This window comes from Tupaia chinensis, unplaced genomic scaffold (genome assembly GCF_000334495.1).
Source record: "Tupaia chinensis unplaced genomic scaffold, TupChi_1.0 Scaffold000146_1, whole genome shotgun sequence".
NCBI lineage: Eukaryota > Metazoa > Chordata > Mammalia > Scandentia > Tupaiidae > Tupaia > Tupaia belangeri.
In genome coordinates this window covers 14,916,670-14,934,555 of record NW_006159616.1, presented here as the reverse complement: position 1 = coordinate 14,934,555, position 17,886 = coordinate 14,916,670, and the positions used below count along the sequence as shown (strand labels likewise).

At 46.7% G+C, this 17,886-nt stretch overlaps 1 protein-coding gene across 1 annotated transcript; it reads right to left on the bottom strand.

Annotated features, from left to right (window-relative positions):
* Window positions 1-377: 377 nt before the first annotated feature.
* Window positions 378-17,866, bottom strand: ENO1 (enolase 1). The gene is made up of 12 exons (XM_014586591.2): window positions 17,721-17,866; window positions 14,949-15,040; window positions 11,543-11,638; window positions 10,009-10,067; window positions 8,218-8,287; window positions 6,802-6,935; window positions 6,109-6,331; window positions 3,897-4,094; window positions 2,689-2,890; window positions 2,100-2,208; window positions 1,439-1,497; window positions 378-791 (listed from the first exon to the last, which is right to left on the bottom strand). The coding sequence occupies exons 2-12, from the start codon at window positions 15,031-15,033 to the stop codon at window positions 722-724; spliced, it is 1,305 nt and encodes a 434-aa protein (XP_014442077.1). The 5' UTR covers window positions 15,034-15,040; window positions 17,721-17,866; the 3' UTR covers window positions 378-721.
* Window positions 17,867-17,886: the final 20 nt, after the last annotated feature.

Sequence of the window (17,886 nt, the reverse complement as noted above, 5' to 3'; positions counted from 1 at the left end):
AAACTGTGGTTGGCCTTGTGGGAGACCAGCGCCCTTAACAACCATGTCACCTGTCGGCCCCCCAAACACATTCTCATTCTCTGCATTTGTATTTCCTCTCAACTAAGGTGTACAAACTTGGATTTACTCTGCCTCCCAGCTCAGATGCTCTTCTCACCCCAGTTCCCTCAAGTGACACCCATGCTTCCTCTTACCTTTGCCTTGGTGGCTCTTCCCAGCATCTTATGCAAATGCCCTCAACAGACCTCTCTCCTCAACCCATCTGTCATGGCACAAAGCCTCCAGCGCTTGCAGGCCCACCCCTGGGAACACCAACCACACAAGGAAAGACAGATGCACAGTCCCCAGTTGTTCAATATACACACAGGCACACCGTGTTCTAATGGGTCACTGAGGCTTTTTATTTTTGCACACAAAACCACTGGGGATCTTGCTTGTGGCCCCCTCGGAGATTACACTGGAGGTGCACGTGGCTCTAGACACTTGGTGTGAAGCGAGGGGAGAAAAACAATGATTTGGGCCAATCACATGATTACAGAGCTAGGGTTTCCGGCAGGGTTCCAGGTGGTCAGAGTTCTAAGGAAGCAGCATGAGCACCACAGAGCTAGGAGAGGGGCACTAACTACCAGAGGCCCTGTAAGTGCTGGTTGAGCACACTCGGCCTGAAGTCAGTCTACTTAGCCGCCTAGTCACTGAGGCCTCCGGGTCACTTGCCCTCAGCCTACTTGGCCAGGGGGTTTCTGAAGTTCCTGCCGGCAAACTTGGCCTTGCTGCCCAGTTCCTCTTCAATTCTTGAGAAGCAAAAGGATAGAGGGAAGAGAAAGGAAAAAGAAAGTAAATCTCAGCACAGTAAATCTTCTCAGACATAGCCCCACTCCTCCCAGGAAGCTGAGGACCAAGAAGTTTTTAGTCTGTACAACATATTCTTTTTTTTTTTTTTTTAAAAGAATGGCTACTTTTAATTAAATTAATTAATTAATATTATTATTTTAATCTGACTAGAGAGAGGGGAAGTGCAAACAAGTTGCCAGGTCTGCGACTCGAATTGCAGTTGGTCATGTGGGAGCCCAGTGCCTTAATCACCATCCATCCCATCTACTGGCCCCAGTACAATTTATTCTTGAACCCTCTAATTTTGGCGCCACAAAAAATGGAAATGAAATCCATCCGTAGTTTTTAATGTGATACATATTCTCCTTGATCCTTTGAAGGATACCCCCCCCTTGCTATTTCTTGAAAAATAAACATTTTAATACTTCTTTCTTCCACCAGGAGATGGCAGTATTGTTCTGCTCTGGTGGACTTAGGATCCAGGCTCCCTACACTGCAGGCCCCACCTACACGAGTCCCACAGCCAGGAGCTCCCAGTGAGGCAGTGCCACCCACTCAGTGCAGACCCCGAGTGGCTGCCCTCTGGGCCTTGCATTGCAGTCTTTACCTGAGGAGCTGGTTGTACTTGGCCAAGCGCTCAGACCGACAAGGTGCACCAGTCTTGATCTAGATGGAGAAAAGAAAGATCAGATTTGCTCGTAGTGGAGAGTGAAGGAATCTCAAGCAAGCATCTGAGGCGTGGTGGAGGCTCTTAGGGAGGCTAAAAGCATCCAGACAGGACCATCTCCACCCCATGGTGTTTAGACTCATACACCGTGGCAGTTCCACAGGGTACATGAGCAAACAGAGCCCACGGCCACTTCTAAGAGCTTAATTTATCAAGCTGAACAAGAACTCCCCACCCCACCAAGTGATCTGGTGTAGTCTCAGGAAGTTAAGGTCAGAAAGAAGAAATGAAATAAGGAGAACCCTTCACTCGCAACAGTTCCTGTTCCTTTCCTTTCCTTTTTTTTTGAGAGAGATTTTTGCTATGGAGTATGTAGACTTGCCAGAGAAACAGAGAGAAAGTGAGAAATTGCCTCCCAACAGAGATGGCCACACGGCAATCCCTTCTCTAGTCTCCTCAGGATTTTGGACACACACGCACATGCACCTGGCATGAGTTTTAAGCCACGAGTCCGGGACTCGAACCTCAGTTGATTAAGTGGGAGTCCAGTGATGTAACCATTATGCCATCTGCTTGTCCCACTCTCTCAGCAGTTCTTTACCTGCCCAGTGCAGAGTCCCACCACCAGGTCAGCAATGAAGGTATCTTCAGTCTCTCCAGAACGATGAGACACCATCACGCCCCAGCCATTGGACTGGGCCAGCTTGCACCTGGAAGCCAGGAATAGCTCAGTCAGCATGAGCCCACTTTCTGGCCCCAGAATTCCTCATTGCTGGTAGAAAACAATGGAAGGGCCAGGACAGGAGGTGAAGCTTGTTGTGAAACAACAGAGCTCACCAGGGAAGACAACAAAAATGTCACCCCCCATTCTCCTCCGAACCATTTCCTAATCATGGCTTGGACACTGGGTTCTGCCTCCCTGCAGGGGAGAGAAACCAGTGTTCTCTGAGAGCCCTTCACACACCCTGTACCAGTTGAGCTTATGCCAGGTGGGTCCAGGGCTGTGACGGCGCGTGCCCCTGCTGATGCTATCACTGACATTTAAAGTCCCCGACATCAAGGGTGAATCCTGTTAAATTCCAGAGTACTGCGAGTTCCAGGCAGCAGGACTCCTGGCCCCAAAGGAAGGAACCCTCGTTTTGATTCTCAATCCCTTACTGCATGAAAACCGCTCCCCGGGGAACACTTACGCCTGAAGAGACTCGGTTACGGAGCCAATCTGGTTCACTTTGAGTAGGAGGCAGTTGCACGACTTCTCACCCACGGCCTTGGCAATGCGCTTTGGGTTGGTCACAGTGAGATCATCCCCCACCACCTGGATTCCCGCAGTGGCTGTGAACTTCTGCCATGCATTCCAGTCATCCTGATCAAAGGGGTCTTCGATAGACACCACTAAGGAGAGGAGACAAGGCCCATGAGGTGCGATCCTCGCGGCCTGAAGAGTGGCGCTAACTCAAGAGCTTCATTTCCATCTGCATACCTGGTCTCTCCTCTCTTGCTCACAGGACGAGAGGGACTCCCAGGTCAGCTCCTACAAACACCTGCCCTACCAACCTACTCCTGCAGCAGGGCACGAAGCCACACACACCAACACCCTCGGTCCAAGTAAGTTAGTTAGATTGTTTGATTCGCTGTTTGACTGTCTGATTGTGATTGTGTCTGGTATAAGTTTCAAGCAGCTGGATCCAGGACTTAAACCGTGGTTGGCCATGTGGTAATCCAGTGCCCCATTATACCATTTAAGTTTTTTTAAAGTTTCTGCCTTAGGGTGTGGTATATGTGCTTGCCAGAGACAGAAAGAGGTAAAGTGAGAAATCATCTCTTGGGGATATGGCCATGTGCAATTCCTTTTCCATTCTCCTCCTGGGATTTTGGGCACACATGCACACATGCCTGGCACAACTTTCAAGCTGTCAGGTCCAGGACTCAAACTGTGGTTGGCCATGGGGGAACCAGCACCTTAACCACCATGCTACCTGTCGGCCTGACCCATGACATAGTTTAACAAGTGGCTACTATGATTCTCAAGGTTTGGTTTCGTGCCTGTGTAATTTTGATTTTCTTTGAATCCTTAGGCATAATTCAATGAACAATTTCATAGAGGGCACAGAAAGTCAGGACAGGAATTATCTTCTGCAGACTGTGTCACTATGTGGTTGCTGTAATAGGACAGAGCAATAAATCATACAGTGTTGTGACTAGCACCTGAAGGACCACCTTCTCAGACTCCTTTGCTACACTGAACGCAACTTCCCTGGCAAAGCCCCAGGGATGACTTGTGTAGAGACAGCCCCTGCTCCATGTTCGTTCTTACAGCCATCATCAGCCGCCCAGGTGCTGTGGCTGCCCTGCCAAATGACGGGTGGCTGGAAAGGGCCACAGCACCCAGAGCACTCACCTGGGTAGTCCTTGATGAAGGATTTGTACAGGTCAGCCAGCTGGTCGGGTGTGATGTACCTGCTGGCATCATCAGGAGACTTAAAGTCCAGATCGTACTTCCCAGACCTGAAGAACTCAGAGGCAGCCACGTCCATGCCAATGACAACCTTGTCAGAATAGCCAGCCTTCCCGATCGCATTCTTCAGCAGCTCCAGGGCTGGAGAAAGATAGTGGCAACAAGTTTGATAACAGGTAGTGAAGATCAATTCTCCCGCAATAGTTGTCAAACAGAAACTAACAAAAGAACAAGAAGTGCCCTGGCCTTGACCATCTGGTCAACCATCTCGACCACAGGGTGCATGACCTTGCCAGAGACAGAAAGTGAGAAATCACACACATACACACACACACCCCGGGGGATGGCCATGCTGCAATCCCTTCTTCGTTCTCCTCTCAGAATCTTGGGCGGGCACGCACAGACATGCGCCCCATGTGAGTTTGAAGTCACTGGGTCCGGGACTTGAACTGCAGTTGACCTTGAGAGTCTAGTGAGGTAACCATTATGCTATCTGCTGGTCCCATCAACCATCTGTTTTAATGACACCTGTTACTTTCTTCTACTTTGGGTCAAGAAACCATTGGTCAGGGCCCCCGGTGCATCACCAAGAGGGAACTCAGTACTGACTCTAAGAAAAGAGGCTTCCTCACGGACAAATGTCCCTAAATATAGTCCCCAGAACAGCTGTGCTGTCCAGACACATTTGACAGTGAGCTGAGATCAGCTGTACTGAGGAACAAGCTTTAAATAGTAGAGACTGGGAGCTGAGTGGAAGCCAGTGGAAGAGGAGCCATGCAGCAAGATCCCACTCTTTGGGCTGTGGTGTCAGGAGCTCTGGCTCAGGCCTGGCCTTACCTGGTACCCTTGGCCCCTGCTCCACACCAAGGATCCTCAAGCTGTTAAACTATGAGAAATGGCCATTTCAAAAAAATTTTTAATTTATTTTTTTAGAGAGTTTTGCTATAGGGCATGTATGCTTGCCAGAGAGACAGAAGTGAGAAATCAGCCTTGAGGGAAGCTAGCCATGCTGCAATCCCTTCTCCTTCAATATCCTCTTGGGATTTTGGGCACATGCGCACACACGTCTGGCGTGAGTTTTAAGCTGCTGGGTCCACGCTCGAACCGCAGTGAACTACGTGGGAGTCCAGCAACATAACCATTACACCATCCACTGAAATGGACATTTTTAAATAAAAAAATAATTGGTGAATATCAGCCATCTCATATGGCTGAACCAAAGAACAGGATGAATATTTTCTTTTTTCCCCTAGATATCCTTGAGGCAACAGAAATATTCGTAAGAACGATTTATCCTTCTAAGATAAAGAACTCTGCAGAAGATAATTTCTATCCTGGTTTTCTGTACCCTCTATGGAATTGTCCATTTAATTATGCCTAAGGATTCAAAGAAAATCAAAATTAAGCAGAAGTTTTTTTTTTTTTTAAGAATTAATGTAGGTGAGGGACCGGAAGATTGCATAATGGTTACATTGCTAGGCTCCCATGTGGTTGACCACAGTTCAAGTCCGAGACCCGGCAACTTAAAACTTCCACTGGTCGAGTGTGCATGTGTGTCCAAAATCCTGAGAGAAGACTGAAAAAGAAGGAACTGTGGCATGGCCATTTCCCCCCCGGGTGTGTGTGTGTGTGTTGATTTTTCGCTTTCTGCCTCTCTGGCAAGTACGCACACCCTATGGCAAAAATCTCTTTAAAAAAAAGAGAATGTAACTGAATTTATTAAAAGTTACTAGTCCTATCCTGAACAATAAGCATCTTCCTGTACACAGAGCAGATTTCAAACCTACACCTTGGCAGGAATAAACCTGCCTCTCTATGCTGCAACCAGCATTCAGGTATTCAGAAGTCACAGAAATTATTTGTGCGGTGCCAGATGGTGGCATGGTAGTTAAGGTGCTAGATTCCCACATGGCCGGCTGTGGTTCCAGTCTCAGACATGGTGGCTTAAAAATCACAAATAAATAAATGCTTCACCCACTCAAAGCCTTCCCATAGCTATTTCACTCCCTAAGAAAAGAAAAAAGAATTTGTGAAGTCCTTGAAATGAAGTTCCAGACTTCACTGTTTGCAGGGTCTCGATCGTGTTGTTAAAGCAGCAGGTGGGGAAGACAGGCCTGGTGCAGGAACAGCCCAGGGGATCCCCCGGTGCCTTTACCTTCTTTGTTCTCCAGGATGTTAGGAGCAAACCCGCCTTCGTCACCTACGTTGGTGGCATCTTTCCCGTATTTCTCCTTGATGACGTTCTTCAGGTTGTGGTAAACTTCCGCTCCAATGCGCATGGCCTCCCTGAAGTTGGCTGCACCCACGGGGAGGATCATGAACTCCTGCATGGCCAGCTTGTTGCCAGCATGAGAGCCGCCATTGATCACATTGAAGGCCTGGGGAAAGGCAGAGGGAGAAGCCTGGTGCTCAGCCTAGGGTACCTGTGGAGTGTGGGCCTCCTGCATCCAATTACCCGGCTCACAGATGAGCCAAGACGCAGTCCTCAAGTAATGCTCAGAGGGGCCAGGTGGCTCTGAAAGGCTTGCCAGACCTCTCTTGGTAACTGCAATATTTATCATCAAAAGCACTTGCTATGACGTGGGCCAATGTTCACACTCTAACAAGAAACTAACTGCTGTCACCCTGCCCCTCTATCCAAATAAGGTACCTTAGGCAGAGTCACTAACTCATGCTCGGCCAAGCACAAAGGAGCCTTATGAGGCCTAGACCTCCCTCTAGAGCCTACCCTTCTCTGCTGTGCTGGGAAGTTGAACATGTTAAGAGATTGGGGCATAGAAGTCTCAGGTTTCTACGAGAAAACTGACACCGTAACTCCCTGCTTGGGAAGCTCCACTCAGCCACTCACCGGAACTGGCAGGATGACTTCAGAGTTGCCAGCCAAGTCGGCAATATGCCGGTATAGGGGCACCCCCTTCTCAACGGCTCCAGCTTTGCAGACAGCAAGGGACACACCCAGGATGGCGTTCGCACCAAACTTAGCTACAATAAAACAGAGTTCAATGAAGCTATTTCTTACTTGCCAGCTTTTTTCCTCCAAGTTGCCACTATATGCACTGCATGTCTCCTCCCATTTCTTCCTAATTGCCACACAGATGCAGGCTGTATTCCATGGGGAACCATCTGCCTCGACTCCCAAGACAACACCCCTTTTTTGGTGGATTAATTCTGGCAAATTCTATAAATTACCTTATTTACTATAAAGAGAAAACCTCTTTTGAGTGACCATATAGACAAGCCGCTATCACCTGGTTATGCTCCTGATTTTTAAAAACATGTCTCTTGAGGTGAGGCGAAGAAACAGAAAATGACCACACTCTACCAGTTTTTGTAATTTGTTATGGGACATGTGCACTGCTGAGAGAGAGAGTGAGAGAGTGAAAATGCACGCTGGGGGTGTGGAGGGAATGGCGATGCTACGATTCCTTTTCCCCCGTTTTCCTCTTGAGATTTTGGGCATGCATACAGGTAGGCACACATACCTGGTGTTTTTTTTTTTTGAGAAGTTTTTGTTATAGGGCACGTGTGCTCACCAGACAGACAGAAAGCGAGAAATCACCCCCCAGGGGGGATGGTCACGCCGCAATCCCTTCTCCTCCATTCTCCTCTCGGGATCTTGGGCACGCATGCACATGCACCCGGCATGAGTTTTAAGCCACCGGGTCCGGGACGCGAACCACGGTCGACTACGTGGGAGTCCAGCGACATAGCCATTACGCTAACTGCTGGTTCCCATACCTGGTGTTTTTTAAGCCAGATCTGGGACTCAAACCACTCAGTAAGCAATGTGGGATCCAGCCAATTTAATCATCACAACACTGACCACCACAATTTAGTTCGTTGTTCGAGATAATGTGACATTCATTCTGGTGGGGTTTATATGTGTGTGATTTTTCTGACAGGCTTTTGCTGTGTTGTGATCCTCCTGCCTCAGACTATAGGGTTTTAGGGTAGAGTGGGAACCAAATCTGGTGGTCTCTCATGTGGCTCAGCCTGCCAGGCAGTGTGTCGGGCACATGCTGCTGTGACTAGGCTACCTCAAAGTTTTAAAGAATTTATGAGGGGCCGGCAAGTGGTATGGTGGTTGAGGTGCTGGATTCCCACATGGCCTACCGTGATTTGAGTTCTGGACCTGGGAGTTCCTTTCTCTCTCTCTCTCTGTGGTCTAATTAAAAAATAATAATAATTAATAAAATAATTCTTTTAAAAAAGTATTATGAGACTTGACAATCATTTTGGTGGAGATTGCACCTTGGCCACTCACATTTGTTTTCCGTTCCGTCCATCTCGATCATCAGTTTGTCAATCTTCTCCTGTTCCACGACGTTGAGTTTCTACAAGGGAGAGGGAGTATGAGGGTCGGGGAAGGACAGGTGCTACTCAACCTGCCTGCCAGGGAGTCTATAAAACTTGGGAACTGTGCAAAGTCAAAATTGGTTCTCTGCTGTTTGTTTTATAGACAAAAACGGGAGGGAGGTGAACGAGCAAAAACAACGGAGAAACACAACCTGCCTTTTTCTTGCTTTAATCACAACCACCCAATAGGCAAACAGATGTGGAGGCTCCACGCATAACCCTTGTCATGAAGATGGCAGCCTACCCAAGGAGTCAGAAGTCACATTACACAAGTCAGAACTGTCTGGGACATGCTGGTAAGCTACTACTACAATGAAATGTGACTCTTTGGGGAAATAAATAAATAACAAAGCTTGCTATTCATACAAAGGTAGGCTCTGTTGTCACTCTGGCCTCACCCCAGTGATGGCCAGATCTTCAACCTCTGATGAGAGGTATGATCCAAAATCACTTAGCTAAACATCTGAATGACTGATCAAAATGAGTACGTTGAGTGAGACTATAAGTAATAGAGGGATGTCCTGAAATTAATTCTTAAAAGGATTGTGGCATGACTACACCTCATTGGGGATTACTTTTTCTCTTTGGTGAGCACATGTGTCCCCCTGGCAGTTAAAACAAAATAAAAACCCTCATAATTCAATCATAACAATGCATTCATTATTCTCTATATAATGTTCTTGATATAAAAACTAAAATACAAAATCATCGATGATGCCATCATGCGGTGAACATTTGGTGTCTGTTTTAATAAAATAGCAAATAGTTGGCTTCAGAGGCCAGTCCTCACTAATACTAAAGTTGAAATGTTTCTTCCCTTAAAAACGTCCAGGAAAGCTCTGCTCACTGTGCTGTCATGCCTCGTACGGGTGAAAGGGACAAAGAACAAGGCAGGTGTGGGGATGCCCGGGAGACTGGAAGAGGGTGTATGTGGGCAAAGCAGTCATAAGAAATTTTGCCTAGGGACCAGTTACAGAGTGGCACGATGGCTGGGCCAAAATAAGCAAGCTGGGAATAGAGACAAAAAGGGCATTTCACTGTCCATCACGGTACAGGAAGAAGTCAAGGAGAGGAGGGACCACACCCAAGCAGAGGCTGTGGTTTGAAGAGCTTCTGTAGACAGGCTTCAAACCATTACCAATGTGGGGTACCACAAGCATTATGGAGGGAAAGGCCGTAGGGAAGAAAAGGAGACAAAAAAACTCCTAAGTTACGTTGTTAGGTCTCCCAGGCCGATTTTACCCATCGCAGTTGTATTTTATCTACTTGACATACTGCGATTTCAAGATTTTACTTAATAAAAATTACAGTGTTAAAAAAATCAAATCAGTAGAAATATAGCTAACTCCAAAGTTCCTGAAAAATTAAATTACCATGGACACTATTTCCAACACTCCTGAGAGCTGCTCTTAAATCTGGGTCTGAGTTTCTCAGAGGTAAAGAACAGATGCAGGGGAAAATGAGGGCCCTTTGACCGTCTCCTATCCTTCTAACCTAGTTCCGTGTGCTATCAGAAGTGGACACATAGGAGAAAGTGGGTTAGGATCACGTCATGCATGAGTTATTTTCATGCACGCCAGGGAATCCAACTGGCTTCAGGAGCTCTCAGAATGAGCTCTTCCATAAACAGGAAACCCCCTGGGCTTGGAGACGCTCTGGTAGCATTAATATGCATTCATGGTCAGGAGGCAGGTCCTACCTTGCTAACCAGGGCAGGCGCAATAGTTTTATTGATGTGCTCAACAGCCTTTGAGACACCTAGAAGGAACAATCAGATCAATTACTGAGGTTAAATTTTTTAAAAACAGGCTTGAGCAGCATTGCTGGAGAGTACGGATGATGGTGACCCAGGAGCCCAAAGACCTTCCATTGGACCTCTTTAAAATCCCCAGCCCCCATTCCTCCTAGAATCAAAGGGCTTTTGGACCCAGTCTGAGCGCTCTTACCCAGGACCCCAAAGGTTAGCACCACACACAGAGCGAACTCATGGGAGGTTAGTGTGCAAGACCATGCACCAACACCAGCCACAGGAACTAAAGGCTGTCTGATGCGTTACCTGAGTGCACAAGGCTGGTGCCAGGAACTCATTAATATACTTAACGGGCCTGGAGACACCTGCCCAGCAGAGATGGACAGAGAACGGAAAAAGAGATTCAGAAGAAAACAGGAAATAGAGGAACCAGAGGGAGAGGAAGACAGAGGACAGCATCTCAGGGACCAGGGTCCAACCTCCACCATGCTGGCTGAACTGTCAAGGCACAGCACTGTCCTATGCTCGGTAAGTCCCTATCCAGGCCATCGCACACAACAGTAATGGGTAACAGTGGAGAGACCGCTTTGTACTTCCTGAGCAGGACCGAAATCACTGCCTCCCCAGCCCTTCCTGACCTTCTCCTATTGCTGCCGCCTGTCTTGCAGTTTTTAAAAATATGTTTCCTAATTGTACCCCTTTCCCTGAAATTTTAATACCATAAATATGCCATGTATCTGTTTATGTACTGTGGCCCTCTTAAGGGCCACAAACTATGGTAACGTTTTAAGTTTTCTTGCTTCCTTTCCAAGAACCAATGTCCCCATCCCCCACCCTCAGCAGGATTATCTGCCCACCTCGAAAACAAACTGAAATTGCTTTTCTGAAATTTGGCCACAGGTTCCACCCAGAGAAGGGTGAAAGCTGCACAAACGTTAGCAAGTCAATCTGATAGAGTCAACTGGGGCTGGTTCTGCCACACACCAATATTTCTGTGAATCAGTCAACAGAAAAATTAAATCTTAATGACTCCTCTGTGGTCACCATTAATGACAGACCATTAGCTTGACCTTCCTAAGCTATTTCTGGCCCTTGAAGAGGTTGATAGTCTAGAGGGCCTACAGGCTGCCTGGGAGAAGGGGGAGACATTTATTTTCAGTTAACAGGCTTTCTTTTTGTCCTGGGTTTTCTGACCTAGCCATGAGTGTTTCACATACTGGAAACAAACTGTAATAGAAACAAGCATTAAAACCTTTCACCCTGAGTGTTTTGGCTCAGGGATCTGGAATCAATAAGCCAACTTCTCCAACTCGTCCATGTGCTAGCCCATGGCTCCCCATCGACATTATGAATTAAATCAGCTTTCCCACCCTCACGAATAGGCCCACCCCAGGAGGCATCTGGGATGAGCCTGGAGAGGGGCTGGAGGTGGGAGGCTGGGCTGCAGCCTTGCTCCAGAGGGAGCTGCGGTTCCAAGTCTTACCCTTTCCCATGTAGCGAGTCTTATCATTGTCCCGCAGTTCCAGGGCCTCATAGATCCCAGTTGAGGCACCACTGGGCACAGCAGCTCTGAAGAGACCTGGATGAGAGGCAGAAAAAAATAGGAGCAATGAAGACGTATGGTTAGGAGCTGGCTGGTGGCGGGGTGGTTAGGGTGCTAGACTACTACATAGCAACTGCAGTTCAAGTCCCAGGCCTAGCAGCTTGCTTTCTCACTTTCCCTTTCTCTCTCTGGTCATATTAAAAGATATTAATAAGTAACTTTTTTTAAAATAAGAAAAAAAAAGAAATACAGTTAGACAATAAGCTTAGTTCTCTCCCACACACAGATGGCATCTGTTATTCCTTCTACAGATTGAGTGATTCAAAGGCCTGTTCTCCCTGCCCTTCATGGTTTTTTTTTTTTTTTTTAAAGAGGGATTTTTGATATAGGGCACATGTGCTCGCCAGAAAGACACAGAGAAAGTGAGAAATCATCCCTTAGGGTGGATGGCCATGCTGCAATTCCTTCTCCTCCATTCTCTTCTTGGGATTTTGGGGATGCACACACAAGTAGCTGGTGTGATTTTGAAGTCACTGAGTCCGACACTAGAACCACAGTTGGCCATGTGGGAGTCCAGTGCTCCAACCAGTATGCAACCTGCTGGCCCTCATTTTTTTTTTTTTTCTTTTAATGATAGCAAGTACATGAAAGAGGGAAGAAAGGGGGAGGGGAGAAAAAAGTACCCTTGAGAGGGTCCCAACACATAGCAGTCTTCTTTCCCCAGCCCTCTAGATCCTCGGGGCCCTAGGTACTTGTATGTATATCCGGTTGTGCTTTTAAGCTAACCCAGGGATCAGAGCCTGCTGTCGGCCACGAAGCTTCCAGCTTTACGGGGACTGTGCTACTGCTCACCAGAGACTGGGCCCTTGCCCTTCCCATTTTTATGATCCTGTACTGCAGACTATATGACAGGTGATGAATTTCTCTAGTTGAAGGCAAATGCTCTAAAGCAGAGCTTTTCAATTTTTTTTTTTATTTTTTTTTGCTATAGGGTATACAGGTGTATGGGCTCACTGGAGTGACAGAGAGAAAAAGTGAGACAGCATCCGGGGGGATGGCCATGCCAGTCCCTTCTCCTCCATTCTCCTCTTGGGATTTTAGGCATGGATGCACATACATCTGGCATGATTTTCACCAGGTTAGGGATTAGAACAGTGCAGTTGGCCATGTGGAATCCAGCGGCATAACCTTGACATTATCTGGTGGACCAGAGCTTTTCAATCTTTAATGTGCACACATGCCACCTGGGGACCTCGTTAAGATGCGGATTTTGATACAGAAGGTCCGAGATGTGTCTGAGATGTGTCTCTAGCAGGTTTGCAGTTGGTGCCCTACAGCTGGTCTGTGGACCATGCCCAGCAGCACTGCCCAATAAATAATGTGAGCTTAGAGATTTAAGATGTTCTTGTAGTGATGGCAAAGTTAAAAGACAAAAACAGGAATGAATTGGCTCAAAAGCATCTCTGTAGTTATTTGCTTCAGTTCCGACAATGATAAATGCTATTTTGGAAGTTCTCTCTACCCAACAGGAAACTGAAAAACGGAATTCAGGAAAAAAGGAGTAAGGTCAATAAAAGGCAGACTTTTAATAACTAGGACACAAGCACCAAATCACACAATCTTGCAAATACAGAAACAGTCTGGTTAAACCACTACCTGCAGCATAAAAATGGCAATCTTGGAAAAGGCACGACAGAATTGAAAAGGTGCTGCAGATACATACGGACAGACAGGTTTAGGGCAGCAGGAAGTGCAGGCAATCTCTTAAAGCTAATTCACATTGTAAGAAATTTCCCCATTTGAGGTATGTGAAAACTGGTGGGTGTGCAGGCAAAAGAACAAAGGGAAAATCAACCAAGCTCGTGAATCGAATGCTGTTAGTGTTCCATGCTGCATCTGTGGTGACTGCATGTGATATACACGATACACCTCCTTTAACCCCACCCTGGCTTCCTACACATCCAACATGCATGGGATTAGGAAACCAGATAAAAGCAAGAGGCTCAAAGTCTACGGACTTTGGGTAATAATGATGGGTGCACATAGGTTCATTGACTTTTACAAATGCACTACTCTGATGCAGGATATTGATGAGGAGGCAGGCTAAGTGTGTGTCTGCAGGGGGCAAAGGCCCATGGGAACTCTGTACCTGCTATTCAATTTTTCCATGAGCCTAAAACAGCTCTAAAAAAGTTAATGAAAGATAGAAAGAGGAAAAGATGAAAGGCTCTTAACAAATGCATCATTTCATGGAAAGTTCTGTTCATTTCAATTTCGTCAAGTATTTTTGACCATTTTAGAGTGTTTAAAAAAATACTCCCTTCCAACGATGTTTATTAGCTCAAGTCATTGTTTCAAACCCATTAATATCTACCCACCAGCCAAGCAAGCTGATCACGTAAGGTGAAGGGACATTCTTGGCATCCTGCGACAACCCTTGGTATTCACCATAAGGCACGTGCTTAGAAAAGTACCCCATCACCAGCAACCAAAGGCAGAACATGGGTAGACTTCTGGCCAATGAAGTCAAGGATGCTTCTTTTCCTGGGAGTGGGGAGTTGGGGGAGGGATGGGCAGGAAGGGAAGGGCTGCGGTTCCTCTGCCAGGCCTCTGATTCAGACAGTGACTCAGCTCTGACTGGCAGGTCTCTGTGCACTGGAACCCCTGAATGACAGTGCGCATAGCTCCTCTCCAGCCTCACACACTATGTCCCTTTTATGAAACAGTCAAGACATTGCTGGAGGCAACAAAGGGCTACAGGGGTGCGTCCCGAATGTTAATTTTAAAAAAAAAGGGGGGGTGGGCTTTAAGCATTCTGTTACTTTTTATGTAGAAAAACTTCTTTAATGGGAACTTAAAGCCAGTTGAAACTAAGAACCTCTAGACTATTTCAAGGCACAAAGAAAGGTAAAATCTGTCTCTGATCCTTGGTTTAAGACTGATTTCTGGGCACAGGGATAAGAGCCTATAATTATACTTGCTTATACTCCCTCATAGCAAGCTGTGAGGGGCCCTTGTAGGAACTGGGTCTCAAGGTATCATCTTACACCCTACCTCACTGACCAAGGAGCCAACCTGTTCTGTTTCAAATACCCAGAAGGGGATAGATCCCTACCTCACTGACCAAGGAGCCAACCTGTTTCAAATACCCAGAAGGGGCAAGACAAGAACTCCATGTGTTATAATCTCCTGACCCTTCAGTCAGGAATTGCAACCTAGATCAAACCTAGACCAAAAGGAAGAGATTTTACTGTAGCAGATTTTTCCTTACCTACAGTCCTATTGGTTGAAGAAAATTCTAGCACGGAGTATAGAAGGAACTATGGAAACCAAGGTGGACACATACCTTTTGAGGTATACAGATCAACCTCAACAGTGGGGTTCCCACGAGAGTCGAAGATCTCTCTGGCATGGATCTTGAGAATAGACATGATGAATCTGTTGAGAAACATACAGTTCACATTTTCCATAAACCACAACACAGCATTTACTCATTCATTTAAGGGTTGAAGTCCAAGGGTTCCTGGACTAGAAAGAATCTGCACTGGTCTACATGTTGGGTTTAGGAAAGTTGATTAAAGTGAGAAAGTCTGCTGGAAAGCAGTGAAATTGGTCTCTAAAAAGCAGAATGAAGGAGCTAGCAGGTGGCATGATACTTAAGTTGCTGAACTCCCACGTGGCCACCCGTGGTTTGAGTCCTGGACACTGCAGCTTGGGAATCACGCTAGGTGCCTGTGTGTACATGGCCAAAATCTCAAGAGAATTTGAAAAACAGACTGTGGTATGGCTATCCCCTCGGGGGTGACTTTCTCACTTTTCCTGTCTCTATCTCTCTCTAGAAAGTATACACGCCCTATGGTGGAGAGAAAAAAAGGCAGATTGGGTCAGTTCTGGAAGGATTTCAACTCCAGTCATTCAAGTCTTGTTGTATTGGGGGGTGGGGGAGGGAAAGGCCTAAAATTTGGTGTGCCAGGGAGAAATCAAATCTAATCGGAAAGATTAATGTGTGATGGCACGCGGAATGGCTCAAGAGAAAGCCTGAAACTGCTTACTGTCCTGGGTTAACAATGAGGGATGGCATGGGAATGGAAAATGACCAAGAATAGATGGTGAAGAACAGATGTGAAGGTCACAAACAAAACTATCTAGGACAAGACCAAAAAGATAGGGTATAGAGGGGAAACTCAGGAGGAAAATCTGGCTTGTAGTACAACAGTGAGACATAATTCATCAAACAAAATTTGAGGTAGCAGTAGAATGTCCTAGTGGTAGCTATTTGCTAATCAGTTAGGAATGCTGAGTTTGGACATCGGGAGTAATGAGCTGGTCTGTGTACTGTGATCTTTGCTACTACCAGTTTCTAGGCCTTTCAAATGTCACATTATAGCATATATACATCTTTAGTATTTCTTTCAAAGAGCATTTTACCTTATTATTAAAAAAAAAAACCTTAGTTACAAAATGCTATGATTTGTAAATAGAGGGAAGATTCTTTGAACACAAGGATACTGGTTACAGGGAAAAGGCTTTTTTGACATCTTAAAAAATAATTTTAAAAAATGACTTGCAGCAACAAAGCAAACACTGAGTTCTTAAACAAAGTCTCTTTTTTACTTTTCTAAGTGGGGTTTGCCAAATAAACTATTGCAATTCATCAATTTACAGAACTGGAATGGATGAGAAGAAATGAATTTTGAACTAGTGTTCAGAAACCATTATCTTACTGGGCTCCCCTCCAACATCATCTCTGGAATGTTCTGAAGCAGCAAATGGTATTTTCCCTCACTAAGTTTCAAAATTAGATACCAAATAGCACAACCGCAAGTTGTGCTCTTTAGCAATGGAGTTTTATTCATTATTCAAGAAAAAAGTATCTACTTTTATCTACAATGTTCCAAGACGGCAAATTTGTTAATTGTTCAGTTTTAAAATTCTAGTTAACATTGAGTTTTAGCAAAGTATATACCTCTGTAACATTTCCATCACCCCAGAAGGTTCCCTTGGGCATTTCCAGCCAATCCCCCACTCCTACCATTGTTTTACTTTATAAGATTTCAGACACATTTTGAAAAAGATCTTTATTACAGAGCCTCTCAGCATTTTGGTTTCACTTCAGTGACATAAAACAACAATTCATTACAAAAATAAAATGTAACTCATTATCTTTAACGTGGAAAGGAAACTATCTTCTAGTCATTAAAGCTTAGGGAGCACAGACAAGAAGGCTTGGTCTGACTACCAGTCTTCACAGCTTTTTAACTGCCTGGATTGAACCCCTAACCAGGGGCCAAAACGGTGCACCAAGAACTCAGGGCCCAAGTGTGCCCCGAAGGCAAGCCGACTAATGGATACACCGCCAGCTGGGAAGTGCGCGCCACCGAGCTCACTGTGAACAGGAAGCTTCCTTAAAATACTGTACATCCTTTTTATGTCTGATCAGGGCCAGACAGTGGTGGCCAGCCGGGGAGCAGCGAGCAGCTCTTGCCTAACTTTGGCGAGGTCGCCTGCAGGGTTTCCCAATTACCCAACTGCTCTGCGGCAGTCCCCTCGAGAATAGTCACCTATTCGAAGTTGTATTACTCACTGCTAATTACTGAGCGGCGGTGAGCGGGACACGCAGGCGCTGAGCCACCGGTGGAAGAGGGCTGGTGGGGGGAGGGGGAACTGCAGTTTCTTGGGCATCTTGGTTCCCTGACTCTTCTTCCATTTCTGGAGTGCCTGGCTTTAGTGAGCCTCAGGGTTAAGTCTCGACCTTTCCCAAAGACCTCCCACTTGGTTACTGCTGGAGAAGCTCCTTCCATTGCCCACGCGGCTGTCATAAAAGGCTCGCGTGTGCCACTCCTGGTCTTTGAGTGCAGTTACCCGGCTAACTCCGCAATCACATGTTGATCCACACCCTCCCGGTCCAAAGAAATCGGGTGCCCCACAGGTGGCCTGGCGCCGCGCCCCCACCACCCTCCTCGCCCCAAGGCTCGGTGAGGACCGCCGGCCATCGGCACCCCGGGCCGCGTTCAGGAGCCGTCGATGCCTGCCCGGAGGGAGGTTTGCCAAGTCTCTAGAGGAAAGAAGCCCTAAAAGCATGGAAAAAACCCGCGCCGTCCTTTCTTGGAGTCCTCACCTGGCCGCCCGGTCTTGCCGTACAGGAAAGAAGCAGAGGGTGCTGCGGACGGCAAGAACGCTGAAACCGAGAGGTCTGAGCGCCGGGAGCCCCCAACTTCCTGCCCAGCTCGGGAGACCTCGCCCACTTCCCGCCTCTGGCCCGCCCCCTCCGCGCGGCCCTCGTC

What these genes read in the sequence shown, in the direction of transcription:
- ENO1 (XM_014586591.2), bottom strand. Translation starts at nt 15,033, where the DNA reads ATGTCTATTCTCAAGATCCATGCCAGAGAGATCTTCGACTCTCGTGGG. An exon ending in AAGTCATCCTGCCAGTTCCG is followed by an intron (nt 6,332 to 6,801) that starts GTGAGTGGCTGA and finishes GCCTTTCCCCAG; the next exon opens with GCCTTCAATGTGATCAATGG. An exon ending in TGGGACTCTGCACTGGGCAG is followed by an intron (nt 1,498 to 2,099) that starts GTAAAGAACTGC and finishes TTCTCCATCTAG; the next exon opens with ATCAAGACTGGTGCACCTTG.